The 18,336-nt window shown below is 49.0% G+C and overlaps 1 protein-coding gene across 1 annotated transcript in view; it reads left to right on the top strand.

Moving 5' to 3' along the window:
- Positions 1 to 14,842, top strand: part of CD151 (CD151 molecule (Raph blood group)) — a 54,159-nt gene extending 39,317 nt beyond the window's left edge. The window contains exons 4-8 of the mRNA XM_065403779.1: positions 3,833 to 3,907; positions 6,806 to 6,910; positions 9,344 to 9,499; positions 13,310 to 13,396; positions 14,557 to 14,842. Of these exons, the coding sequence (XP_065259851.1) occupies positions 3,833 to 3,907; positions 6,806 to 6,910; positions 9,344 to 9,499; positions 13,310 to 13,396; positions 14,557 to 14,616 (483 nt within the window). The 3' untranslated portion in view covers positions 14,617 to 14,842. The remainder of the gene's footprint in view (positions 1 to 3,832; positions 3,908 to 6,805; positions 6,911 to 9,343; positions 9,500 to 13,309; positions 13,397 to 14,556) is intronic.
- The last annotated feature ends 3,494 nt before the right edge of the window (positions 14,843 to 18,336 follow it).

Consider the following 18,336-nt stretch of genomic DNA (forward strand, 5'->3'; position numbering starts at 1 on the left):
TGATGATTACCTATTCTGTTCCATTTCCTCTGGGGCACCTGGCATTGGCCACTGTCGGAAGACAGGATACTGGGCTAGATGGACCTCTGGTCTGACTCAGTATGGCCATTCTTATGTAGGATAGAAGAGCTGAATATAAAAGATAGCCCTTGTTTTTCCCACATACATATGCCTCTCTTGAATATTTACATACACTGGAAAAGAGAATTGGTGGAAAGCATTTTGCTATTATTATTTAGATTACATCTGTGTCCAGAGGCTACAGCTAGGCTGGTGCCCCATTGTACAAGGTGCTGTACGTACAGAGTAAGAGACAGTTCCTGCCCCAGAGAACATAGTCTAAATAGGTAAGATGTAACTGGTAAACGAAACAACCAGGCAGGGCTAACAATAACAACAAGATGTTTTAGCACAGGCTAGCTGAGTGCACAAGTGGTAGCTGTAGTAACCTTCACTCTATATAGGCTTTGATAAAACCTGTTTGCTAAAAAGTGGGCGGGCTCTTTAAGATAATATGGTGAGCTGAGGCCTTGTGATATGTGCCAGCTGCACTGGAATGCCTTTGACATCAGTGCAGAAAATACCCTGTATGTAGAAAATAGATGAAGGAAAGAGAAACTTTCCAGTTAATTGGTTGTTTTCTTTCCCCAATGCAGCAGCCTGACAGCACCATGATGTCAGAGATATTACATAACCGGGCTTCAACAAAAGAAAGAAACCTTTTGTTTAGGAGTGTTCCTCTCCTTTTCTGTCCCTTTCAGGCTCCCATTAATGTGGCGCCCAGCCTTTGGTTATCCAGCACTCCATCGGGTGACTCATTCCCATGGTATGAATGGGTACCTTGTACAAGCATGTGCAGACACTTGCAATGTTCAGCTGAGAGCCAGTGGGGCTGGAAGTGAATGCCTGAGATTGTACACTCCTATTAAAGCCCAGCCTGCGGATAAAACCCAGTTGTCCCTCCCATGCAGCTGCTGAATCCCGGCAGAAGGTGAAAGAAGAAATCTGACCCAATGGACAAGGATTCTGAGTTGGCATAATCTCACTGGAGCAAGGCGTTTTGATTACCTGTGTCTTCTGACAAAAGGGGGAGTGCAGTGAGAAACAGAGGTTGTCACTCAGCAAAAGACAAGCTGTGATGCAAAGGCAAATTTGTTGCCTCCAGTTCTTTGCTTTTCCTAGCAGGGTTTTGTGGTGTTCTGTTTTTTGTAACATATAGATGCATTTATTTGATGCTAACCAGGGATTTTTTGAGGGGTGTGTAGCTCCTTTTGTGGGGCCAGGGGTGTAATAATACATGTAATTCAGGACTGAGGGACAGTTGGAGCCCGAAGACTGGAATTCCAGGGAATCCCACAAAATGGAGATAAGGTGCATTGGCAGAGGTGCCTGGCTGTTTGGGGGGTTGCAGGCACTTGACGGGACTTTGCCGGTACAGCTAGATATCAGATCCGATACTGTGTTTCCCATGCAGAACGAGGCTGCAAGGAGAACAGCCATCGGGGTGGGGCAAACATGGGACTTTCCAACATGACTTCTTTCTGTGAAATAAGCTTGTGCGCATGGGGCAGTGTCTCTGACTGGTTCCTAGTGGAGTAAATCACCATCAGAACTGACACTACCTGACAATCATAGCAGAAGGGCCACAGTTAGAATGAGTACGTGACAGTCCCTAGAAGAGGTCTCTCCAGCTCTGGGCAAAGTTCTCTGGTGGGGCAGTGTGTGGGGAAGATGACACTGCTGAGTGCTGTGCGGTGCCTGTGCTGTGATGACATAGAGTATTACAGGATGAGCCCAAATTTACGCCCTTGGAGCTGTAGAATGACCTGGCCGTAGCTGCTTAGGTGACCATCACCATGGTGACATGACATTCAGGATAGTAGCTTAAACGAGGGCAGGGCATAGCCCTGTTTTCTGAGAGAATTTTGACTCGTGGTGTACATGATACTTAGGGCACGTCTTCACTAGCCGCCGGATTGGCGGGTAGCAATCGGTCTATCGGGGATCGACTTATCGCGTCTAGTGAAGACGTGATAAAATTGATCCCTGATGGCTCTGCCGTCGACTCCGGAAATCCACCGCGGCAAGAGGCGGTAGCGGAGTCGACGGCGGCGCGGCAGCGGTCGACTTGCCGCCGTCCTCACAGCCGGGTAAGTCGACCTAAAATACGCCACTTCAGCTACGCTATTCACGCAGCTGAAGTTGCGTATCTTAGGTCGACCCCCCGCTGTAGTGTAGACCTAGCCTTAGATCCCACAGCACCGGATGCTTTAGGAAGAGAGCACTGGTTGGTCTCCAGGGATGTCAGTTTGATTCCTTCACCAAGATTAAAATTATGTTAAGAGCATTTTTTGAAATTTTAAACAGACACAAGGGATGTAAAAGATTAAACAATACGCCCAGGTTCAATTAATCCCTTCTGTATCTCACTGGACTCAACAGAGTTACACCAAGGATGGAGGTCAACTCTCCATGGTTAATTGTTGTGGGTGAAATTCACTTCTAGGGCTTACGTACCACTGTGACTAGTTCGGTGTTTGCACTACTTAAGGTTAAACTCCGTTATGAGGGTTTACTTGGTACCAGTGTGGCGCATAGGGATGAATTTCACTCTGTGTGAGTAACAGGCACATTTCAATACAGAGCTCCAGTGCTGATGTTTCACTCTGCATTCTCCTCTTAGGTCCCCGGAGCAGGGAATTTCCCACCCCAAATCAGGAAGCATTGCAATTGCCAGATATTGCCACCTTGTTGCATTGTTTCCTCCTTTGAACAATTGGCCGACTATTGAGTACAAAGTCCCTGCAGTTGCTCTCTGCACTGCAGCCTCATCCTTGGCTTCTGCTCAATTTCAAGAGCCTTCCCCATAGGATGCCTGGTTATTCTGGGGCTCCCACCGCCTGGCGCAGTCAGATGTTCCTCTCCTATTTAACAAGCTAGTGTTGAGTTTCTACAGAGCAACTGGTGCAGCTGCATTTTTGGAGGTGGTTGGGGTGGGTGGCATCTGCAACTGAGCTACTGCATCCGTGGAATCCAGTTAGTTGCATTGAATTAGTTATACATGACTGCTCAGAGGAATGACCATGCCATATCACACCCATGGTCCATCCAGCCCCAAATCGTATGTCCGTTGCTGGGCAGTACAGGCTGCTTCAGAGAATGGTGCAGGAGCCCCTAGAGAATAGACAATTATCGATTAACTTGTCCAGAGTTATAGTTTCCTCCTAACACCTTTGAGTTATGCCCTGAAACATGAAAATTTAGTTCTCTTATACATTTTCTTTATCCCACCTAATGTGACTGGGGATGTTCTTATCCAATCAGTGTCCTGTCTCTTTTGGAATCATGCTAAACTCTTGCCTTCATGATACATTGTAGCAGAGAGTTCCTCACACTAAGCGTGCATCATATAAAAAGAGAAATCCTTATATCAATAAATGTGTTACTTTTCAATTTCATTGGATACCCCCTTGTTCTTGAAGTAGGAAAAAGGGTAAATAGGAGCTGTCTCCTCCAGTTCAGCTGTAATTTCTGTCTTGCCCTTTATTAGATACACTTATCATATCACTACTACCCTCATCTTTCCTTCCTCCTTTCCTTCCTACTCTTTGATAAGCCCTCTTGTTGCTGCCCGTCTTAAATTACATTATAACCTTTTCCATGCCCAGCACCCAATACAATGAGCTCCTAATACAGATCAGGTCCTTTAAGAGCTGCTGTAATACAAAGAATAATACTGATAGATTTAAGGCTTTTTCCTGATCATCTAAATTTAACTTCCAGGACTTCTCTCCCGCCCTTCCTGATGCTCTCTTTGAACCTTGTCTTGCAGTACTTCATATTGCTGCTGTGCATTTTCCTGCTTGAGATCATTGCTGGAATCCTGGCCTATATCTACTACCAACAGGTAAGTGGATGTCGAACTAAGAGGATCAATCCAGAGTGAGCGGGAGCAGCTACTTCTCACCCAATTTCTATTTAGAGATTGGGCCTAAACCAACATTTCAAGGGCTTTGAATCTGTGATTTGGTTTGGGCCCATCTATTCCTCACCCCAGCTTGATTCCCTCCTTACTCACATCCCCCAATATACAAAATGCATCAGGTTATAAACCATATTTGACAAGGCCTTAGTCTGTTACGTGAGTATTTGGGAGTCAGATGAAGTTCAGCTCCTTCCTGCACATCATCTTTTCTCCCCCCTCCCTCTGTGAAGAGAGCTGTTGGAGTGAATCCTCTTGTTTCTAGTACAGAGGATCAGCCTGAGGATTTTTCTGATGTCCGGAAAGGAAACAAGGGGCAATTGTAATTTATAGTTGTGCCATCTAGTATGTCCATGAAGCAGAACATAAGAATGGCCCATCTAGCCCAGTATCCTGACTTCTGACAGCGGTCGTCAATGGCAGATGCCTCAAAGGGAATGAGCAGAACAGAGCAATCATCAAGTGATCCACCCCTATGGATCACCCCAAGTGATCTGGCAGTCAGAGGCTTAGGGATGCCCAGAGCATGGGGTTGCGTCCCTGACCATCTTTGCTAATAGCCAAGCAGAAACGCTCCCGGCTAAACCCAGGAAGCTCATGGACGGGAAATGGTCCAGCTGGGGATAGAGCAACACCGCCACAACTCAAAATATCCCCGAGGGTCGGCTGCAGTCGTAGACAACTGAGCTTGAAATCCCCACGAGGGAGTGATGGCTTCATGTTATCACGCTGGATATGGCCGACGAGAGGCATACCGCTTGGGAGGCTCCCTCAGACGAGGCTTCTCTCCCCAACCCTTTGAGGGAGGCTGGGTGTCTGAAGAGGGCAGACTGTTGGGGATTGTCTGAGGAGGTGTGTCTGACAGGGAAGTGTACATTGCAGAGGGGTACAGGCGTTTTCAGTGGCTCTGTGCTCACATACTGTAGGCTTCCCTGGATTACACCCTTAAGCTGGGAACTTTCATCCTGCCTCAGGGCTCCCAGACTTTGCCCCCCACCTCCCACAAAGGTGGCATTAGCAGTTTGCTTGTAGCTAAAGAGCTACGCCTCATTTGTATCAAGTGAAATACATTCCAGCTGCCTCTGTCTTTAATATGGAGGATCGGCCCCATGGAGGCTATTGGACCCAGAAAGCCATGCTCCATCTGGACCTGAGCAAAGGCTAAAGTAACACATGGCAATGGATGAAATGGTGGAAACTTCTTGGATCAAGGTGGAGCATGGCATGCTGGGATTGTAGTCTCTCTGGCAGAGCCGCAGGCTGCTTTGTAGATCACCCACTGTCATTTGGCTTACTAGCTACACTGATTCCCCCCACCCTCTTTTATGTAAAAGTCCTTCCTTCCCTGGGCTCCGTCTGCTTTCTCTCTTTGCAGCTGGTTTTCTTTCTCCCCTTCCCTTGCTGTCGTGTCCACTGTGTGCGTATAAACTGTGTGTTTCTTTTGCTGTCTTTGTTCCATGCTGCAGTTCTTCCCCGTGAGCCCGCAGGTAACTGCTTTTCTCCTGAGTAATATTTCTGCTAGTGGACTCTGTCTCTTTGTTTGCCTTTGGTGCCCATGAGCTGCCAAACTTTTCTTCTTGTGTTTGCTCCTCTAAATATTTTGTACTTCTAAAGAGCCCAAGATCTCAAAGCACTTTGCAAACGTTAATGAGTGAAGTCTCGCATCACCTCTAGGAGGTAGGTGTTACTCCCATTTGACAGAAGAGGGATGAAGAACCACTACTACATTCAGCAGATTTGAAATAGGGGAGAAAAACTCAGGCCATATTCCCCCTACCCAGTGTAACTGAAATGTTCTTTTCCTGCATTCCACCCCACAGTTATTGCTTATTACTAAGAAATACATGTACATAGAAAAGCTTTTTCCCTATCTGGCCATCTGGCCTTTCCCCCTGTTCGGTTTATTCAGCGATGCCATCTACACGCATGATGACGTTGTTCAGGAACATGGGAGAATTGTGATTTCACAGGCACTGGATTATGGCATCGTTACTGAATGGACCAGGCAGGAGGAGGCTGATTAGAAAGGAGGCAAATTTTAGCCATATTTTGTCTATCCGCAGGGATGGGCAGGAAAATACCAGAAAAGGACATGACATAGTCTGGTGGTGCATCAGCCAGCTAGACAGAGAGAGAAGTTTGTGGATACGTTAGTGTGAGTGTGTCACTGTAAAGGACACTTTCATGCTTGACATGCTCCACATATCAGACCTTCTTTCTGAGCAATGTCATTCTGGCTTTCTGAACCTATGTCTAGTATCACAAGGGCTGCTGCAGTCTGGGAGGCAAGAAGCTTAAGATTCCTCCTCATGCTCTCAATCTCCTTGTGCGACATCCCTTTCACTCTCTGATATAAAAGGTATGTAGACTGCACAACTTCAGTCCAGCAGGTCCAGGGCTCTGAATTCCTAACACTCCTAGCCAGATCCTTTTGGATTTAGTTCTCTGGCAGCCCTGTTTCCGGAGGCGTGAGAGCCCCTTTGCTCCTAGAGGAATATTCATAAGGCAGGAATGAGATTTTTAGAGAAGGGCAATCCTGTTCTGCGGCAGGCCTGTCCCTCTGGATGGCATCCCTTTCAATGTGGAGGCAGGCTCACGCTGGCCTTGCAGGGCAGGGGAGAATGATGTTTAAAGAGTCAGGAGAGGCAGAAATAAGTGCCTGTGCTTTCTTGGAACCAATAGGGTCTACACTGGAGGCAGGGTTATAGCTTCCACAAAGTTCTCTGCTGTTCTCCAGGAGTGAAGATGATAGAAAATATAAAGGGGTGATGATAAGGAAGGTGTCTGCCTCATGATTTCACCTCTGCTACCCCTTTTGTTTAGCTGAGTATGGAGCTGAAGCAAAACCTGAAGGACACCATGACCCAGAAGTATAGGAAGGAGGGAGAGGAGGGCGTGACCAGCGCGGTGGACAAACTGCAGCAGGAGGTAGGCCTCAAAGACACAGGGAGAATTAAACCTATGATAGAGCTAAAAATTATACCATCCTTCGATCACTGGCTCCTTATCATTAAAGAGATAACGGTGTTCCCCATGTCGCTGTCTGGAGTAGTCAATGACCGTGAGCGCCAGACTCAGGGCAGACTGTCAAAAAGCAGGGCAGAGACCCCAAACTTGTGGTATGTTCTATAATTGGATTTCACCAAAGCAGTAACAGATGTGAACGCCCGGATCACTGTACTAGTCTTACCATGAAGTGACAGATAGTCGCCTTGGGCACTCCGGTCTATCTTGCCACCCAGGCAAGATAGACTTAGTGACAAAAGGTCACTTACAACAAAAATCACTAAATATTCAGGTTGCTTCCAAGAGAATGCTTTTGTTTCCTAGGTCCAGCCCTTGCGAGAATCCAAACAGCAAAGATATAACCATTTTTTCTTGTGAGCATCTTTATATGCCCTTCCCCCAGAGTTCAAACTGATGGGATGAGTGCTCCTCACATAACTTCTTCATGGGTGGATGGGGCGATCAACAAAGTTTTTGTCCTACGTTGGCCCATTTAGTCTTGATAGTCCTTCTTGATGGGCGGGGGAACCACGTTTCCTGCCTAGGTTCACCAGTTCTGATCAGGCATTTTTACAATTATAAAGCAAAACGTTCATATTACCTTATAGCATGGGATACAGGCATTACAAATAAGATTAATGCATGCAGGAACTTACAAGCATTCTATTGAGTCTAAACATTAAACACATCCTTACAAATCTAACGCCTACCTTGAACAATATTAACATACAAGGTGAGTGGGTCTGGTTTCCAGCTATGAATTTGTCAGTGCTCAGCTGACGCCACCAGCCTTGGCAAGATGGCACCTGGCTTACTAGCATCACACCCCACTATCCCCAACTCAGACAGGATGGATATGATGCTGCGTCTGCTGTCACAGAGACTGGGACTCCTGGTCTCTGAGCCGTGTGATTGCTTGAAAGGGGAAGGGTGACATTCACATCACTTGCTGAATGAACTAGTTCTGGCCAGTTCAGTATTGATAGTTGCTTGCTTCCAACAGGTTGTCTACAGGATGGAAGTGGAGGAGTTTGGGGGGAATTGCTAATGTTAATCAAGCTTCCCAATACCCCGCAGAGTGAAGTATAATGACTGAAGTGCCCTGTTGCTCCAGGCACTGCCAGAGAGTTGGGGGACTGAGCGATCGGAATGACTGAATAGTCTTGATAACTTCATAATCCAGTACCTCTCAACCCCTCCCCAGGAGACATGCCCCTTGCTATAGACCTGAATTTACCTCCAACCCACACCAGCCTGATGTCCCACTGCCTGACTCTCACTTCTGTTATGATACATGTCCATGAGACATGCAGGGTCACTGACGTGAGGTTCTCGGGAGGGTTGTACAGGCTTTAGAATGGACTCCCACGTCGCCGGGGTGGCCTGTCGGGGCGCTTTCTCACGTTCCCCGTTCTGGTCTGTTTTCTCATGCCTCGTGTTAAGGTGTTGAGCGGCTCGGTGTGTATTCTAGTGCTTGGTGTCTCCTGATTCCGTTCACGAGGTACGGAATCCATGGAGCTGAGGACTTGGGGCTCGTTCAGGTCACAAGTAGAGAGAGGTCCAGTCTTCAGCAGTCAAAGCACTGCTGTTTGTCAATGAATAATACTAACCGGCAGTTCTGTAGTGCCTCCTGTCTGAGGACCCCAGAGCAATGCACAAATGTTAATCCGGGCCTTGCCGCTCTCAGGTGAGTATTTTACAGGTGAGGAAGCAGAGGCAACGTGAGACTAAGTAACTCACTCAGTGCCCTCTGTGATGGAGCTAGGAATTGAGCTCTCCTCTCCTGATTCTCAGTCCTTGGCCACCTTTCCCCTCATCATTGCCATCAGGATGTGAGTGCGCTGAGGGGCACACGGATGCAGCCCTTTATGGTCTGAGGGCATGAGTTGTTCCCATAAGTGGGATGAGAGACAGACAGCTGTGCGGGGACCCACCCAGGGAACAAGCTCATTTTGCTGACTACAGCTACCCCCTAGGCTGTGGGTGTGCTGAACAGCAGAGTTGTCCGCAGTCATCTGTCATTTGATTCAACGCGAGCATGATTGGTGCTGTTCAGTTTTGTTGTCAAGACCAGAAGGAGCTGCAGACGAGGCCCATCTCTGTACAGAGAAGTAAGTGGCTAAAAGAAAGGCATTGTGGATATTTAAGGGACCTTTTTAGGAACCTTAGACACGAAGGTCGCTCATAATTATAGCAGCTCATAAAAACACAGGCAGACATAAGCAGCCGGACTGGCCAATTGACGACGCTCTGCGGGGATGTAACTAGGAGCTGGGTGAGGATGGATGTAGGGGATGGTGCTGTGCTTTCTGGTGACAAACTGCTGACTCATCCTGTGCTCTTGTGCGCATACAGTTCAAGTGCTGCGGCAGCAATAATGCTACAGACTGGAGTGAGAGCATCTGGATCAAATCCACGGAGGCCGGAGGGCGGAAATTCCCAGACAGCTGTTGTAAGACGATAACAGAAGCGTGTGGCCGGAGAGACCATCCTTCCAACATCTACAAGGAGGTAAAGAACAAGCTGACGTCAACATTCCCAGGATCACACTGCGGGGGGACCTGCTGGGCAGACTGGTTTGGTGCTTGCTTAGGGCTGAATGCAAAGCCTACTGAAGTCAGGGGGTGGGCAGGGACTTTCCACTGAAGACTTTAGTTCTCTAACTTTGTTCCCCACCCCCAATCCCAAATGCACCCATCCGGGGAGGAGAGGAAAAGGATACTATTAACCTTTAAGCACCAGGAATCAGGGTGTCTTCACTCCAGCCACAAGAGCATTACGATAAGTGCTGTAGTAATCACAGATATCATGGGTGTGGGATCAGAGCTGATGTCCTGAGTAAGCGTGGTACAAGTTACCTAGGTAGCGCCTTGCAGATGGGAGTGTGGATTGGGCGTGTAGTTCATTTAAAATCAGTGCAGAAATTGCCTTCCGGCATTAAAAAGCTCGAGGAGCATGTTAAAGAATCCTGTGCAGCAGGCAGCGCTAGCGACTCGCAGCACAAGTAGCAGGGAACTTGGTTGTGGGTGGGGAACATGACGCTGACAAGAAGTGCACCCCAGGAAATGGGGAAGGGAAGAGTAGGAAGCATGTTGCTGATGGGAAAAGTGAGGCTGGCCTAGTGCTTCTCCTCTTCAGTTCTGAGCAGGAAACCTGGGTTTGAGTCCCACAATGCATGTGGCATCTCAGTAGCTTTGGCTTTGGTAGGCTTTGAATGGAGTCCCATCCAGTCCTCATCTAGAAGGGTGCTAGGATGGTAGGGTAGATGGATTTGGCCTCCAGCATGAAGGAAAGAGAGGTCAGAAGAGGAGGGAAAAGGGGTGTTGTAGAGTCAAATTAGTACAGTCCCTGTTGGCTAGAGCTGGGCTAGGCAGTGTTTGGGTAGAGGGGAAACCCCTCTTTACTCTGACAAACAAAATAATCAACAAATGGGTAGCTAAGCACTCATCAACCTGACTCGTGGAGGGGTGAGGTCTTGCAGGGGGAATTGATTCAGGCACCCACAGTATTGTTGCCCCTTTTTGACCCGAGCGGCTAGTCAAATTTGGGGCCCTGAGGATGTTCCAGTTAGAAGTGGGAAGTGATGGAGTCCGGTATTCTCTTTAATGCAATCGTGTTTATTTACAAGGAGCGCACCAAGTCCTGCTTCTCTTAACACAGGAGGAACTGGGAACAAAAGGAGCTGTTTTTTAGTTAACCACCCCAAGAGAGACCCCAAAGGTCTTTCTAGCTTTCCCCAAGGTCACACAGGCTACTCCTTGCTTGGCTTTCTTGCTTTTGGCCTCTGCCTCCCTCTCTGTTCTTGTCTGTTCTCAGTACCGAGTGGAACCCTGCTCCCACATGGGGCAAGTTTCTGGGCAGGCTCTAGTAGGCCTTGTTTTAGGTGTGTCCCCGTAACTGTCTCTTACAGCTATTGTTCACACATAGGGTGAACAAGGTTTTAACTAAGCCTATAGCAAAGTTTCACCTGGCTCATAACAGTATAAATACATTTGCCTCAACCTAGGGACTGTTCACTGGCTTTCTAGCCTGATTTTCCCAGCAGCATAGCCAGCGCCCTAACCTGTGGAGTCAGCACCGTGGCTGGCTGCCTTGAGACAGGTAATTAGAGGGGTGGGGAATGCCTGCTGGAGTCTTTTCCTTGTTTATAATTTCCCATGATGGAGACACCGCAAATGAAGAGGTGGCCCCTTAAAGTCAGATATTCCTTCTCACAGGGCATGTGCGTTCAGCAGGACTCACACGAGGATTAGACCGTTTTAGGAGCATGAGTAACATTTGCTGCTAAGTTGAGCAGATCAGACAGATATAAGGGAAATCAGCCCTCGTGCCTCAGGGCATGAATAGTGATGATGGAACCTGAGACTCTCTGGTTCAGCACAGTCGCCTGAAGTTCAGCTGCTTAGCCAGACTGCTCTGAGCTTGGAATGTCAGGAGGAAGGGGCGAGCTCAGGAGATTTGTGGCTCTGGGCTGGTTGGCTAGAACTGGGTAGAGCCTCTTGCCTGGCACTTCCCCCACATCTGCTCCTGGCCCTAGCAAGGAATCGCAGAAGCGAAAGTAATGACAGAGGGCCCACGAAGCAACCCTGAGATAGCATAATGGGGGAACCCATGTCAGAGATGGGGTTGGGGGCTGCCTTTTTGACCTCTCACTGCCCGCACAGCTGCCCAGTTGACCTACAAGGTGGGTGGGGTAATACCTTTCATTGGACCAACTTCTTCTGAGCCACACGGAGCTCATCTTGTCTCTCTCACCAACAGAAGTTGATCCAATAAAAGATATGACCTCACCCACCTTGTCTCTCTAATACCCTGGGACCAACAGGGCCACAACTACACTGAGAGAGCGCCCAGGGCTTTGGAGGCTGGATTAGCTGGGGAGAGAGCCCGTGGGTGGTGGGAGCCAGGTTAGCTGTGGAGAGCAAGAGACCGTGAGATAGCCGGGGGCTGGGCTAGTTCTGAGGAGCGAGAGCCCATGGGGTGGCAGGGGCTGAGTGAGCTCTCAGGGGAGAGAGCCTGCGCGATGGCCCCCAGGGTTTGGCTAAGAGGGGGGTAGTTCAGGCAAGATTTTAGTGGGTTTGAAAAAATGAGACACGGGTTGGGTCATGAAGGTAATAATGGCTCCAGAATGGGACAGCCGGGGATAGCTTAGATTTTGAAGTCCAACCATGGACCAAGCAGGACCTGTGCCTCTCCACCCCTACCCCCTCTGCCTGTATGTTACACTCCTGTCCCCTCCCTCCGTCTCTCTCTGTAGGTTGTAAGCTCTCTGGGGCAGGAGCCTTGTTACCCTCTGTTTGGAAGCTGCCCTGCCCTGTCCCACAGAAGATCTGCCTCACTAGATTAACCCACTTAATCATTTAAAGACCCTTGGATCAATATTCAGCCAACCCTGTTGCTGCTTCTGTTTCAGCAACGACTTGGCAAGGCTGGGAGGGGAGCAGGCTGCCAGCCAAGGACACAATTACAAGATGGAGGCAGGCAGTGCCTGACCTTTTTGGGCCCACGCCTCCCCATCTCATCGCTCTTAGAAACAATCCTACATGGAATTCTCCTTTAAAGGGCTGCTGCTGTTTTAGGAGACCTTGTGGCTGGTCCCAACTGCAGTTCCTGGAGACCCGGCATGGGCTTCCTTGCCCTTTTTCAGGTCAAAGCCATTACAGTCGTAGGGTGGAGCCTTTGGGGTCACTGGGTATCGATGCAGTATCCCTTGCAGGCAGGTTCTGGCACGGATGAGACCTTCCAATAGCTTGGGGAAAGATTTCCTCTGTGCCACCAGAACGCAACTCAGCTCCAGGCGTATGGGAGGTCACAGCCTCACCCACCTCTGGCTGCAGGGCTGATGTTGGTCTCTGTGAGGGGACTTGCCTCCCCATCGCCTGTGCCCAGCTGGGCTGCTGTCTTAGCCTTAGCTTTGCAGTCACTGCCTTGCTCACTTGCCATTTGTAAGGCTGTTGCCCTGGACCTATTGAAGCCTGCTAGCCATTTCTGGGGAGCTGCCAGGCTCCCTGCTATAACAGTGGTTACTGTCCATGCTGCACTGTTACATTCTGTATCTGTAACAAGGGTGGAAGTGTAGATTATGAGCTCTCTGTGTGCTGTCTGTACAACACCTAACAGGATGGGACATTGATGCCTTTCTGGGGTTCCTGGATGCCACCATAAAACAGATAAGAATAAGTTGTATCAAGGAATCCGTCCTGTTAGTTTTCACTCCCATTCATTCACCCACCTTCCAGGGTTGCAAACATTGTAATGCATGAGGGGGCAAGGGAGTAAACCAAAACTAACTCCTGTCTATTCTTCCCGTTCCCCCCACAGGGTGGCTGCATCACTAAGCTGGAAAACTTCATCCAGGAACACCTGAAAATTATTGGAGCGGTGGGGATTGGCATTGCTTGTGTTCAGGTAAAGGGACTGACTGCTCGGGAGTGGGGAAGCTTGGCCCACGTTAAGACAAACCCTAGGACAGTGAAGCACCATCTGCCGAGCCCAGAGCATGGCTAGGAAGTTATGGCACTGATTCGTTGGAAGTTTGGTGTGTGGGTCTCCACAAACTGCTAATCTAAACTTGTGGGATCCAAGGTACAGATGCCCTGAGCTAGTTTCCTTTCCTTGTGTCTATAAAAACAGAGGCTTTAACTATGCTTCCGAGAGAGAAATTCCGATGCTAAAACCCAGTGCAGTGGGCTGAGGAGAGCTGAGCTCCGGGGTTTGCTCTGAAATGCGGATACGGCCTAGGTCCTGCTGTTATCTATTGCAGAGTGAGGGAGACCTCTAGTGGGGATTCCCCACAATTACCAGCATAGATGTTGCCGAACCAGAGTAGTTTTGTGCCTGATTTTTTTCCTTTGCTTTGTCACTAGAGGTGAACGGTGCTGTGGCCTTGATACCACTCTGAGGATAATGTGAAAAAGTGACACACATTCCAGGGGCGGTACATTATTCTTTTAGCCTGCCTGTGTCTTAGAGGAAAGGTGCAGGGTATTCTCTCTGGTTCAAGATTCAGGCTTTCCCAGGGGAGCGACAGTGGGATATGATCTCAGTTCCCCTTTTTCTGGCTAGTAACCGAACTGCACCAATTGGATGTCTGTGGCTGGTTGTAGGGGGAGACACCCTGTGTTGCTCATCGTCTCCTGCTGTTTTATTGAAACACAGAGCTTGGGTTTCCCAAATGCTCAGCTCATCCATTGAGCACCCATTGCAATCAAGGTCCAGTAGGCATGTTACGAGCTGCTTTCTCCTCATCCTCTCTACATCCAGAATGACCCCTCCCCTTCCAGGGTTCCTGGAAGTACAGTCAGTTCTCAGAGGCTTTAAATCCGATGGAGCCTGATTTTCCAGAGGTGCTGAATACATGCAGCTCCCAGCAACTTCAGCTGGAGTTGTGGGTGCTCAGCACTTCTGAAGATCAAGTCCTGTGTCAGACAGAGGAGTCAAACTGGCCTCTGTGAGAAGACCCAACTGGCTGATAGCTGTTAACCTGTTAGGGTACATAGACCCATCTTTACACAGCTGCCCCTAAGCACACATCATGTTTCTCCGTCTCGTATCTCCTCACCCTTTAGATCTTTGGAATGATCTTCACCTGCTGCTTGTACAAGAGTTTAAAGTCAGAACCATATTAGGAGCACCAGGAAATCCATCAGCTCCCCCTCTACCACCACCCTCAATGTCTGTCAACCCCACCAGCTTCTACCCAGCAGCAAAGAAACATCAGTAACTCGAGGACTTGCCTTCCTTATGAAGTGACTCTTGGATCATCCAGCACCTACCCTGCCTCTGCCAGAGAAGGCCACCCTCCTTGAGGTGGCACAGGACGGCCAGGAGTTCAGGGGGTTCCCTGTGTGTTCTAGAGCAATTGAACTGCAGATTCCACTCTGCTAGAAGCTTTAACAAACCAGGCCCATGTTGCAACCTCAAAGAGAAATCATCCAAGCCCATTGGGGCCCAGCCGTTGAGGTATCGGGATTCCACACAAGAACAATGGTTCGCTCTGGCTGATAGACCACTCAGCAGCCTGTGCACCGACCATGAGGACGGATGATGTCTCTGTGCTGGGTGGGAGCCTACATCAATTCTCACATCCAGAAGGTTCCCCTTGGGCCGTGCCCATGCCCTAACAGAGCTATATTCCATCTATACCTGCTCTTGTCAGTTGCTGCCGTCACCTCTCTCCATCTCCCCAGCAGGAGGGTGACCTGCCAGAACTCTGATCTTGCCCGAGGTGTGGCTGGCTGGGGTTACCTTGCCCCTTCTTCCTCGAAGCCTCCATCCCACTCAGAGCCCATTGGGGGAACAGGGGCTCTTTGCCTTCAGTGACTGGAGAGGGAGTGTTCAATCATTTTCTGACTCTCTGCGATTTATATTTTATTTAGTGGTTTCCAGTGTAAATGGGAAAAATTAACTTGTCCCCCCTCCTGCTCCCTGTCTGACAGGCCCTACAGTGGGCCATGAGGGGAATGTGTTGTACCTTGCCACATATGGGTGTTTAAATCCTTTGCCCTTTCAGTTGCCGGAATGGCCTACTGAAACACCACTCCCCAGAGACACCCTCTCATGTGACGAGATACTCCCCAGCCGCATAAATTAATTCCTGCCCAAGAGAGACAGGTGTGGAGGCTGCAAAGGAAATGCACTAAGGATTTTGTACAGGCCTCCCTGGATCTCATTAATCAGTTAGGCACTCTCTGGCTCTAATTAAACCTGTAACCCTGCTTTCTCATTCCTCTCACCCAGTAACCTGCAGGGTCAGCTTCATCTGACTGCAAAATAGACTTGGTAAATTGGTAGTACCAGGGGATGCTAGTTAACTGTCTGGTTAGTGTAAATGCATCGTGACTTCACTAGAATCCGTGACACTTTTCAGGGGAAAAGATGTCTGTTGCCAACATAGTCTCTCCCTATGGCTGTGAACCATGGTGCCAGCTGGGTGCTAGCTTGAATTCCTGGCAGCTGCCCTGCTGCCCAGGGATGTTATTCTGAATCGCCGATGTTCCATCGGTGCTTCCAAAGGCTAGACCCGGCACACGGACACCTGGCAGGCTTTGCTTGGTGCAGCTGTGAAATTTACATAGCACCTTTAGAGACGCATGGGTGAAAATTGGGTCCTCGAATGCCCAAACTGGTAATTAGCTCTGAAGTGAAACTAAATCAGGATTGGATGCCTTTCTAAGAAAAAATGTGCTGAAGCTCAACCTTCAGAGATGGGTTTGATGCAGGAGTGCTTCCCATCATAAGCACTGTCAGTAACCCCCTTCCATCCCAGGCATTCACGCTACGCACCCAGCACAGCATCCTATGCACGGTGACCCCTGCTCCAAACGATTTACTACGCCACCCAGCACAGCAACAGATTCATGGCATTCCCTGGAGCTGGATCCTATACCCTTCCATGCTCTGATTAAGTTTTGCTTCACAGAGATCTCTGTGGTCCTGGTGCTGGAGGGGAGAAATCACAAGCTACTAAGGCATGTAATTTACCCCTGATGATCAGCAACTGCAAATCCCATCCCCCAAACTGATTACTCCCCTCTCAGTCCCTTCAGAAGTTGGCCAGGGACAGCAGATCCAGGGTGAAGTGATGACTTAAAAGCACATGTTGGGTTGTGCAGTAAAGTGAATAACGCAGGGCTGTGTGGGTTGGCCGCCTTGAGAGTCCCAGCCTAAGAGTGTCTGTGGGTCCTTGGAGACACTTCCTCTGTCAGTAAGAGTGAACAGAGGTGGAGTGTGGGTTGGGAAAGTGCGTTCACTGCAGGAAGACAGTATAAGCTGAGTGACTTATTCCCTTCCTTGGCCTTTTGTTATGGAGTTTGTTGTGACTCTGGGCACATACTGAGCCCAGCAGCCGGACAGTTAACAGTTGTGGAATCCCCCAGTGTCCCACAGGGCCTGTTACACTATCAGGAGGCTTTGCTCCATATACCAGAAGCCTCCCGGTAAGAGGTTAAAAGGTGATGAGGTGGGGGGAAAAAATCAGGGCAGGTGAAACTGGGAATCCCCAATGCAGCAGCAACATGAAATCATTCTAGATGCTAACACAGGCAAAGAGCATGTGGGAGGGGCATTTTTGCCCCTGGGGTGGTGGAAGGGGGAAAGAGAACCTAAATTATTACAGAATGCTCTAAAGGATAAAACTCTAAACTATTGCTCGTTTTACACTTCAGTTCCTGAGAAGTTGACTATTAACAAAAAGGAAAATACTGAGCACATTGCTTGAAGCAATATTTCTAGTTACTTAAGTGTGTATTGCTAGTTGTCTATACCCACTCCCTGGAAGGCATACTGTCCAGAGGGAGGGAGTGACCAGGCCTTTGTCCGCTGAGCTGTTTCCCCCATGTCATATTCATGGTTTGTTTGTTTTTATAACTCAGTTTAAGTTGCTGGTCAATTGACAATAAAGCTAAAGACTCTCTACTTATCCTTTGTACCAATACCAAAGAGATAACATGCAGTAGTGGTTTAGCAGGATTGCAGGGGCTACAGCGACAGGAAGGGTCTCAGAGAAAACAGGCCAAAGCTGGGGGTTCACGATCCTCAAAGGGGTTGCAAACAAATGTGAGGAAATCACAACAACCCTGCTCTTCCCATATTGCTAAGTGGGAGTGGGGGTCTCCATATGGAAAAGCTTGAAAAACGCTGATCTACAGGAGCTGGTTTTCAGAGTGCTGAGCACTCGCGGGTCCTGGGAGCTGTTGATGCTCAGTGCTCCTGGATATCCAATCCTGCAAGGTGCCAAGAGCTATTAATCCACATTGAAGCCAATACAAGTTTAGAGCATTCGGCACCTCCTGTTCCCCAACAAGAGGCCTGATCAGAGCTCATGGACGTCTATGGGAAAACTCTCATTGGCTTCACTGGGCTTCAGATCAGGCCCAGGCTGAAGCATGTGTCTCGGGGCACGAGTGTGCATAGTATACAGTACACACTGTAAATAACAAGGGTTGAATAAATAGTGAGCATGGGACAGGATAAAAAAACCTGCTGGATCCAGCTGGTCCTTCAAACCTGAACAAGTTGATCTGGGAGAATAGAGTGGGAAGCAGGAGACAAATTAGTTCCATGGCACTGTTTAGCCAGCTTGATAGGGGTCCAGTCCCGCAAGGTGCTGAGCCACCACAGCTCCTAAGGTAGCTGCGGACCCAGCAGCTCATGGAGTCAGGCCCTGAGTGAGCGCACACAGAGGTGTTTGCACACACTGTGCCGCATGCTCAGCTTCACATTCATTGCCCTAGTGCAAAGAGTGACAGCAGAGGCAAGCTCTGCCAGGGGCCAGCTCCTATCCAGCCCAGCGGCTAGTGCTGCTGCCTCTGGCCTGCCAGGGGCTGTGTTCAAGTCCTGGCAGCAGT

Source organism: Emys orbicularis, chromosome 4 (genome assembly GCF_028017835.1).
Source record: "Emys orbicularis isolate rEmyOrb1 chromosome 4, rEmyOrb1.hap1, whole genome shotgun sequence".
In the NCBI taxonomy this organism is placed as follows: Eukaryota; Metazoa; Chordata; order Testudines; family Emydidae; genus Emys; species Emys orbicularis.